Here is a 10,575-nt window from a genome sequence, read left to right as displayed (position 1 = left end):
TATAGGATGAACACTATCTCTTTAAAGGTTTTTACCTGCTGATTTTCTCATTACATTTATTTATTTATTTGTCTGTTTCTATCAATTGCTCTCGTTCTTGGTTGTGCATTACATTTTCTTCGCATACTTGGAAAATCCCAATTGGATGGCAGACATAGTGCGGGGGGGGGCGCTTTATTTTCATCATTTAATTTTGGAAACATTGAGGTTTTTGTTTTTGTCTGACTTTGTCTGTTCTTCCTGGGATTATAGAGGAGCAGCATCATGCCTGACTGGTAATTTTGCTTTGTTTCTGTTGTATTCAACTGGCAAAGAGTACATTATTTTCCTTCATTTTGATCCTTAGGGCTTGCTTTGGCTCTTTGTTATGGCAGATTTGGGCTAGTTCATTAGGGCTAGATGAGCTCCACCACTGAGGTCTGACCATTGTGTGGGATCTAGCCCACATCTTACTCTGGCAAACTCTTCCTACCCCCGTGTGAAGCCCAGGAAGTCTCCGCCTCACTGTTTCCCAGCAGTCTTTTCCCGTTTCTCTGTTTGCTGGTTTGAGTCTGACTGGAGCCCTAACTCACCTAGAACCTGTTTAGACTACACATACTTGTAGTCAGCCTCCTGCCTCTGCCTCCCATGTGGTAGGATGCTTGAGAAGTGCCAGAGAGGATAATCTTTCTAGAACATTCTCTATATTGTTTTATTAGTTCCACATGACTATTTATTACCCTGCAGGAGAAAAAAAAATCTGTATGGTACAAAAACTTAAACTTTAGCTTTGACTTAAAGAATGTAGTTAGAAGAACTACACGGACTCCCGAGGGAAGCTCATCCAGGGACCTGTGGGCATGGCGTGCCAGAGTAGATGAAGACGCATTTATCTCGAATCAAATTGGAGCTGCTAATCTTACGTCATGTTAACCTGATGCCAATGCAGAGTCAGAATGGAACTTCACCCACCAGTAGGTCTGACATAACTGCTACAAATGTTTGATCCATAATGAGAGATTTCCTAATGAGAAAAGCTTAAGAAAATGTATAGCATTTGGAAGCCCATTTTGTGAGAGTCCAACCCTAGAATAACACACAGACAGCAATGTTCCAGTTCTTCACAAAGAGGACAAAATTTAATTTGAGCTCAAAAACTTCAGCCGTTAACTTTCTCACTATTCAGAATTACATGTTACTTGATTGTCATTATGTGACTATTTAATTGAATTATTATTTAATTATATAAATCCAATTATTATTAGGGAAAAGAAAATACTTAAGTCATCCAGCTTGGCCAGAATCAAGCCAGGCAATGTGGCTCATACTTCAGCTTGGCTCCAAGGGAAGTGCCTGCTAAACACGCTTTGAATCTTTCATCCATTTCCTGGCTCTGAGTTTCGTTAAACAAATTTTTCCAATCACCAACTTCACCTATAACACAGAGAGGACAAAAGACTCAGGCCTAGGTTAGGATATTTCTTAATTTTATCCTGTATGATATCCAATTTTATCTTTTGTTATTTCATGGGTTCACTTTGAAAGGTTAATGGGGCATAGTTGTGGTGGTTGGAATAAGAATAGCCAGCATAGGTTCAATATTTGAATGCTTAGGGAGTGGCACTATTTGAAAGGATTAAAAGGTGGCCTTGTTGGAGTGGGTGTGGCCTTACTGGGGTGTGTGACCTTGCTGGAGTGGGTGTGGCCTTGCTGGAGTGGGTGTGGCCTTGTTGGAGGGAGTGTGTCACTGGGGATGGGCTTTCAGGTTTCAGAAACCCAAGCCAGGCCCAGTGGCTCTCTCCTCCTGCTGCCTGCAGATCCAGATGCAGAACTCTCAGCTACCACATCTGCCTGCATGCTGCCATGCTTCCTTCCGTGCAGATCATAGACTAACCCTCTGGAACTGTAAGCAAGTCTCTGTTAAATGCTTTATTGTATAGGAGTTGTCACCATTAGGATGTCTCTTCACAGCAGCTGAGCACACTGACTAAAACAATAGTGTTAAAAAAGAAAGAACACATTATTTTTGTAAGATCAGCAGTGTCCCTTTGGCAGGCGACATGGTGTCCTTGCCCACCTGGGGGAAGGAAGACTTCATCTCCATGGCCTACCCTCAACCTACTCCCAGCATCTGGGATCTAAAATCTTACATTCTCTAAATGACATTTTCCCTTTCTAACGTCTCTCAAATACTCAAACACACATTCAGAAGTTAACATTTTACCTCAGGTTTTTGTTAAGCTATCTATCAGGGACTGAACACTTCTTAGAAATTTAATACTTTGGCCAGTTGTAGCAAGCACCTGTAATCCCAGCACTCAGGAGGTGGAGGCAGGAGAATTATACTTTTGAGTTAATTCCAGGTCACATAGCAAGTTTCAGGTCAGCCTGGGCTACATAGTGAAGCTCTGTCTCAATAAAATTTTAAATATTTTTCCGACATATAGTAAGTTATTTCTTTGGCTGGTGAAATGGCTCAGCGGGTTAATGCACCATCTCTGTCCTGGGGAACTGAGCATGATCTCTGGGACCCATGTGGTAGAAAGCAGTGTTGATCTTACAAAGAAATTATGTTATTTCTTTTTTTTATATTGTTGTTTTAGTCAGTGTGTTCAACTGCTGTGAAGAGACACGTTGGCCACAGCAGTTGTAAGAGATACTCCTACATCTGAATCTGCAGGCAGCAGGAGGAGAGAGCCACTGGGCCTGGCTTGGGCTTCTGAAACCTGAAAGCCCACCCCAAGGGACACACTCCCTCCAACAAGGCCACACCCACTCCAACAAGGCCACACCCACTCCAACAAGGCCACACCCACTCCAACACTATGCAATTTCAATGACCACCACATGCACACCTTGACATGCACATGTGAGCTTCCAACATGTACATATACACTGATGATAGGGAAGCCTGTTAACCAATTATCTTTAAGAGGTGGGACCAAGTTAGGGTGTGTCTTTGCTCGGCCCAGATGTGCTCTCTTTGCGGCACAACTGAGCTTGGACTTCTTGTTCCTGTTTCGTGAGTTTTTCTCCTTATAATAAATAAAAATATAATTGTTTATATTTTAGCTAGCCTGGTTATTTCCTGAATTGAGATAACTTTAACACACTCAAAGGTACATACATACTCACACCCAAATGTACATACACACAGAGGATAAAAAAACACATGAAAAATGAATGATTTCTTTCTGTGGTCTCTTTGAATGTTTTCAGTTGGAATTGCGAGCTCTATGCCGCACAAGCACTGAAATGTGTCCTGATGAAATGGGCTTACCGACATGACAAAACAGTTATGACTCATTAAGGAAATGAAACAAGACAAAACTGTCCTCGACAGAAAATTGCTGGGAGGAAACATGTCAAAAAGTAAAACCTGACTCAGGCGGGAGAAATTTAAATTTTTGATGACATCTGCAAATGACTTGTGTTTTATTTTCTTGCCCTTCCATATTTCCCAGCCTTCTGGACGCTCTACAAGGAACATCAGATTTACTTCATTGTAGGAGTTTTCCATTCCAAATAACACTTGATGAACAATGCATGGGTTCTAGTTCCCCCTGAATAAGGCATAAGAAGCAGAGTTATGCAGGAATCCAGCTACAGCCAGGTTCCTATTTCATCTTCCGCTCATACTGGATATTTAAGATAGATGAGTCAAAAAATTAACATAAGGAATAGACTCGGCTCAAATCCTGAAGTATGACAACGGAAAAGCAAGGTCCTGGGGCTTCAGCTTTTTTCCTACGTTGCAAAAGTAAATCTTTTGTTTCCTTTTGTTACTAACGTTAACCCTAACACAACCTTCCGGTCAGTACGCAATCAGTTCCCACATTAGCTGTGCTCATCCTTGCTGTTCCCTATGCTACCTTTAAGTCTTGTTATAGGGCTGATGGGGTGACCCAGCAGATGGAGGCGCTTGCCCCCAAGCCTAACAGCCCGAGTTCTAGCTCCAGGTCCCACATAAACTGACTTCCACAATCGGTCCTCTAACCACCCCGTGCATTTCATGGCGCACACACACTAAGTGTAATAAAAATTTTAAACATTGTTATATTTTCATTAAATATTCAATAAAATGAAAGTGGAAAGTCCTAACCTATAGAATTATAGAACTTGATACGAACTTAGAATACTCTAATGAAATGAAGAAAAATTGTCTGTAAATACCTGGTTACCTACCTAGTGACCATTTTCTCCTCCTTGTGTATTAGCAAAATTCTGACTTTCAGTGAGTAACAATGCACCTAGCGTCAATAAGAAACTACACTTCCAAGGACCGCTGTCAGGAGGGATGATGAATAAGTGCAGGCAACCACTGAATGGGGCTTAGTGGAAAGCTCCAGAAGGGGCAGATTAGCTACTGTACAGGATCCTTCCTGTGCTGTCTCCCTTTCCTACCTGAGTCCTGAATGCTGGAGCTCCAGCTGCTGCTTTGCCATCACTGGGCACTTAGTGCGCAAAGGACAGTGGACAGCCACCAATTACAGCTCCTGGCTCCCCCTGTCCTGAATTCTTATTAAAGGAGAAAAGACAACACCCCTGTCTTGTTTCAGACACCATGGTTTGGCTTTCCTTCTCAGCATGGGGCTGACACAACACCCCACAAATGAGAGCTGCTTTACCTTTGCGGAACAGGAAGGGGCCGATAGCACCATGCGTCTCCTGAGAGTTTTCCCGCATCGCTTGGAAGGTGCACCCGGCTGAGATGGTTCGTACTTGTTCATCAGTTAGAGAGAAGCCAAGGAATTCAGAGATCTGCTTTATTCCAACAACCAGATTCTGAAAGCAAAAATATTTGAATCAAAAGATAAACATCTTTCAGTGGGGTTTGCTGGGGCAAGGTTTTTCTTAAATCAGTCTTCATTTATTTATTCATCTATTCATTTAATTTTTGAGAAAGGGTGATATGTGGCACAGCCCTTTGAAGTCCTTGTACCCATTCCTGGGCTGAGCAAGTTTCTTCTCCAGCCTGGATGAGGGAAGTAGGTCTCCCTAGTTCAACCCACAACCAAATGTAGGTTTGGTTAAATTAACTGAGCCCCACCTATTGTTTCTTCCTTGCTAACATGGACTGTCCATCACAAAGGGAAAGAGAGCAGTTATTAATCCGCAATCATTATTTCATTTACCTAGCAAACAAACTAAGCCTTTCTTTATGTGTAGTGGACTTCTAGTTTTTTATTAGGTATCAAAAATTTTAAATATTGAATATGCTATTTGTTCACACAATCAGGCATCCCAAGTATATGCTCTGTGTTGTGGTCACTAATAAATATTGCCCTTGAATATCAATGACCATAATCTTACCTCTTTCAGATCTTCATATAATATGAACTTAACATTTTCATCATCAATATATTTGTTCCAGTTAATTGCGAAATCAAAATAGCTTCCCCAAGAAACTAAAATCAAAGGAAAAAAGCTTTTAAAGTAACTACATAACTGAGGAAAATAGATACAAACATATGGATATGTGTTCAAAGGAGATTATGCCTATTACAAATCTGCCTCCAAAGAGGTGGCATACGCCTTGCTCCCTGTCCATTTCTATTCATGTCTTCTTTTCTTGAATATTTTCCACTAATAATACATCTGAGCAGGTTATGAAAATGATCTGGCCAGAGCTATAAGACATTCCTGAGAACGGGAGGGACAAGATAGTTCAGACAAAGTGGGTGTGTCTGAGTTTCCCTTCTGTTGCTGTGATAAAATGCTCAGACCAAAGCAACTTATGCAAAAAAAAAGTTTATTTTGGTTTGCAATTCAAGAGCACAGTCCGTCACTGCTGGGAGTTACAGCGGCAGGAGCTGAGACGGCTGAAGACACAGCATCCACAATAGGGTCAGCTGCTCTGAAGCTGAGTGGAAGAATTTTGCACAGAAGAAATCCTGTCCAAGTTATCACTGCCATATCTTACTGCCAATCAAATAAGGAGGCAGAAAAAAATGAATGTAGTGGGGTAGATTCTTTAGATTGTCCCGCAAGTACCAAACATCATCATTGAATGTTTCCTCATGTTATGTATATGGAGCCGCGTGATGGGTTTACCGGGCCTGACTCCACACAGTCTCCGTGAAGTGTTTCTAGACGAATGGAGACATGCTGAGCGATGCTTCATAAGCGTCTCCTAATGAGTTTGCCTTGCTGATGTGACTCAGTCCAATATTGATCTTTTCTAGGGGGCCAGTACTGTATGCAGTGTCCATATATGTGGCGTGCTGTGGCTTCTGCTGTGTCAAACACCTTTCAAAGTGGCCTTTACAAATTGTGGTGTCCAGGCACAATGTGGGATATTAAAATAGAGATGCTGGCATGTATGGCATTTACATGAACCTAGGAGGCATCATGCTAAATAAAATAGGGAAGAAGACAAAACACTGTTTGGTCTCAGCTATACGAGTACTCTTTTTAAAGGTTGAATACATACAGAAAGCAGGGATGGGGAAGGAAATAAATGGGTAGATGGAGGTCAAAGCTACACCTTCGATATTTTGGAGTACTGAGAAGAGAAGTGTAGTGACCTAGACTTTTGGATCTAGTGCAGCATAAGGACTGTTGTTATGAATACTGAATTGTATAACGAAATACTGGTTGCTAAGGGAACAGCAAATGCATGTGATTCTTTCTCTACATGCAGAGAAGCAGCTGTGTGACATGTCGGACAGACACGCTTGACTTTAGTAATCATTTCATTATGTAGCAAAACATGGAATCCTTCTTAAATACAGCAATTTTTAAAATCAGCATAGAGAAGCAGTTTTGTGTAGCAAAACTTTCCCTGGGGAGATGCAAACGTCCATGCATCCTAGATAGGGAGCTCACAGCAGACCAAAGTATGGACACTACCAAAGTCCAACTTGCTGGACCATGAATTTCACTGTGGTTACTCACAGAAGTATGGGTGAGGGGTTACTTACAGGAGCAGAAGTGACCCAAAGTGGCAGCTCACAAAAGCTAGGACACCTGGAGCACAAAGTATAGCCTGCAGGCAGCTCAGCATGTTGAAGTGTGCCCTTTTCAAGTGACTAAGGTCTAAAACTCTTCCAGGCAACTTGGTGGCTTCTGCTTCTTTCAGGCAGTTGGTCAGGTCTCTGGGTCTTCACTGCCTCCCAGAGGGACTCTCAGCTTTATTAATTTATTTTCAGAGAAACTCTTACAGAACATGTTCTCTTAAAGAGCGTAGACTATACTGTGTGCTCTATGGTAATTTAGCCACTGTTAGAAGGAGATGCTTACATGCCTCTGGCCATGGTAGTCATGGACGTAGGCTCTCTGCCCCTTAGGCAAGTGGGGCAATTAGCAATTGAGAGAACATCTTGTTAGTGTTCTTAGCTATACAGTAGCATGAGTCTTAAGGGAAAGCATGGCTATTACAAACCTAATTTAGTGTCTGAAGAAGCAGCAATAGAGGAGAAAGCACTCATAAGGCCCCAGTGAGAGACTTAATAGTTATTAATGGTGGGGGGGGTGGTGGTGGTGAGTGTCGCTTTCTTCTGTGGTATTAAAACCCATGCTCGTATAAGTAACTGGTAGTTGGAATAAAATGTCCTCCGTAGGCTAAGATATTTGGATACTTGGTTCCCTGTCAGTGGCTCTCTTTGGGTAGATTTAGGAGATGTGGCCTTGCTGAGGAAGTGTGTCACCAGAAGCGGGCCTTAATGCTTCAAAACCGCAAGTCATTTCCTGTTCCCCCCTCTCCTTTTGCCTGCAGATTAATGGGATCTCTCAGCTTCCGGCTGCAGCCACCACGCTGCTCCTCTGTCACCATGAACTCATTCTTCTGGAACTGTAAGCCTGAATAAACCCCTTTATTTGTTTGTTCGTTTGTTCGCTTGTTTATTTTTGAGACAGGGTCTCTCTGTGTAGCTCCAGATGTCCTGGAACTCACTCTATAGACCACATTGGCCTCAGACTCAGAGATCCTCCTGCCCCTGCCTCCTAGGTGCTAAGATTAAAGGCGTGCATCACCACCGCCTGACAAACTCCTTCTCTAAGCAGTCCTGGACGTGGTGTTTTATTTAACAGAGTGACAGAAAAAGAACCAGAACAGCAATCCTGTTTAAACTCAGCGAGTCACACCTAAATAAAACAAGACAGGGAGGAGGAAGGGGAATTGATAGGGAAAGGAAGGTTTCAATGGGAAAAGAAAAGCAAGGAGAATAATACAAGGTAACGGGGAGAGAGAAGGCTAAAATTTATTATGAACATATGACGTTATCAAAGAACGAAAATAAATAATTTAAAATAGTAGTTATTAATAACTGGAGATAGGATGTTTACATAATCTAACAAAAATGTCTTTGGTGTAGTTATACAACTTATGGTTTTAAAAGCTTTTTATCTTCCTTGGGTTTTTTTGACACTGTATAATACCGTGGCTCAAGAGAAACTAAGTAGAAATACTTTTCTACATGACTCTTAAATAACATCTCTCTTCTGAATCTGTTCTGTGACCACTTAGTAGTCACGGTCCAACAACTGAACTCTCCAGGGCAGTAGCTCTCTGGGGGGTCAGCGTTTGGGGGCTGAAAGACCCTTTCACCCAGCTTACCCAACACCATCAGAAATATCACATATTCATATTATGCTTCATAACGGCAGCAAAATTACAGTTCTGAAGTAGGAATAAAAATAACTTTATGGTGGGGGTCACCACAACATGAGTGGTATTAAGAGGTCTCTGCACGGGTCTGGAGTATCTTTGAAACCAAAGGTGGATTGTAATTGCTAGACGCATGGAATTGCTTGGCGGGTCTGTGTAAAACCTCATTTAAACGCAACCTTTTGGTCCCAAGATCTTCCTAAATCTTCTTTACATTTATGTTTTCAAAGTTATGTGTTCGTTTGCAGAAGGAAAAATTCTTTTATTAACAGGCTTACCTTGTCCCTTCATGAATTGTCTGAAGAATTCATCCCAGGAGGCATAGCTTGGAATATCCGGGACATCGTTATGAAAATGAAAAAAAGACACTGCTGTATCCTTAGGGTTTCGAAATATCACCAATATCTAGGGAACAAAAACGAAGTTAATTTATCCAGCTTTGTATATTGCACTCTGGAAAAGCCAGAGGGTGAACAACGTCGCAATTGTGTCAATACAGAGAGCAAGAGGGACAGTGGTAAAACACAGCTGGGAAGTCTGGGACACTGCAGGGGACCTTAGCTAATCATGACGACGTGGTCTAAACAGACCACAAAGGGCAGGCGCAGGAGATACGAAAAGGCACAGCAGAGCAATTTGACACGCACAATCTCAGAGAGCAAAAGGTAAAACCCCAGATAATCGTAGACCAGTCTTAAGGGTCATGAGTACTAGGGGTAGAGGCGCCAGTTTGGGAATGCAGATGGAGTGGGACCTCCCATTTCCGCGGCTTTCTTCTCCAACGACAGTTGTGGCCTTTGAATGAAAGCTGTGAAATGAGCACTGGAAAGATCAAACTGAATCCCAAGGCGACCAAGGGATGGTGCGAGAGGACCGAGGGATTGTCGGGGAGTGCATGAGTGTTCCGTGTGTAAGCAAGACTTTAGACACTTCCTGTTTCAATTCCTGGACACAGCTGAGCCTGTCTACCCCATTTCCCTCTATCTCAGTAAACCATTAGGCTATATTTCTAAAGCTAGCCACGAGGTTCTCTTCCCTTATTTGGCCACTTCCTCCTTCTGAGACTGCCTACCTAAGATCCAGCAATCAGAGTACTAAAGTCCAGCAATCAAAAGTCCCCTTTGGTTCACCTAATTAACATGGCCATTCAAAATAAACCTCCCCTTTTCTCGTCTTAAAACTTACACCTGCAAGGGCATTTTGCTGCTGTTTTTTGCCCGAGTCAGTGAGCAGCGACCTAAACTCACTTAATAAAGGAGCTCTCTGTGAAAACAGGTGTTTGGGTGTGGTTTGTGTCTAATCCCTTCGGGACGGGAGCCCCTTGCTGTGTGGAGGAGGCGGGGGTTGGTTTGGATTGGGTTAGGGTTCCCCTTTACAGCAGAAGCCAGATATGGAGAAACAGGCAAAAGTCAAGAGGATTTCTGAAAAACAGGGGAAGGTGATCCTCCACTGGGTAAGTTTCTGGACTAGAGTAAAAGTCCACGTAAGTGGACGCTGAAACCAGCAGGGGGCAGCACCAGTCCTTTGGAAACAAGTCAGTGCTGCTTAGCCTGCTCCTCAAGGGCTTTTGGAGCTTTGGCCTGTTTCTCCTTACCTGGCAGTCTCAAAGGAAGAGCTCATATATGCAGAATGAGTGTGTGGGGGGGGGGGCAGGAGGGTGGGAGGAGTGAGAAAGATGGATGAAGAAGAGCAAAGCATGACTGAGTGCTGGAGCTGCGGGCCTGCCTTGCCACTCCCGGTGCTAGATTTGTATGCTCTTCCAAAGCAACAGCAATTCTGTCTGATGACTATTGTTATTATATGGGAAATTCATAAATAACATGGTTGCAGATTGCAACAGAAAAAATAGTGCTAATTTTAGGAGACTATATCTTCTTTTTTAAAATATTTATTTATTTATTATGTATACAATATTCTGTGTGTACGCCTGCAGGCCAGAAGAGGGCACCAGACCTCATTACAGATGGTTGTGAGCCACCATGTGGTTG

General features: G+C 42.6%; 1 protein-coding gene across 1 annotated transcript in view; it reads right to left on the bottom strand.

Annotated features, from left to right (window-relative positions):
• Positions 1-1,282: 1,282 nt before the first annotated feature.
• Sult6b1 (sulfotransferase family 6B member 1) overlaps positions 1,283-10,575 on the bottom strand; it is an 18,567-nt gene continuing 9,274 nt past the window's right edge. Inside the window, exons 4-7 of the mRNA XM_005360778.2 lie at positions 8,866-8,992; positions 5,293-5,387; positions 4,608-4,764; positions 1,283-1,413 (exon numbers count right to left, since the gene is read on the bottom strand). Of these exons, the coding sequence (XP_005360835.2) occupies positions 1,283-1,413; positions 4,608-4,764; positions 5,293-5,387; positions 8,866-8,992 (510 nt within the window). The remainder of the gene's footprint in view (positions 1,414-4,607; positions 4,765-5,292; positions 5,388-8,865; positions 8,993-10,575) is intronic.

The sequence above is a fragment of the Microtus ochrogaster genome, linkage group LG3, assembly GCF_000317375.1.
Source record: "Microtus ochrogaster isolate Prairie Vole_2 linkage group LG3, MicOch1.0, whole genome shotgun sequence".
NCBI classification, from domain to species: Eukaryota; Metazoa; Chordata; class Mammalia; order Rodentia; family Cricetidae; genus Microtus; species Microtus ochrogaster.
The sequence above is the reverse complement of the archived record's forward strand: the minus strand, read 5'-3'. Positions and strand labels throughout refer to the sequence as shown.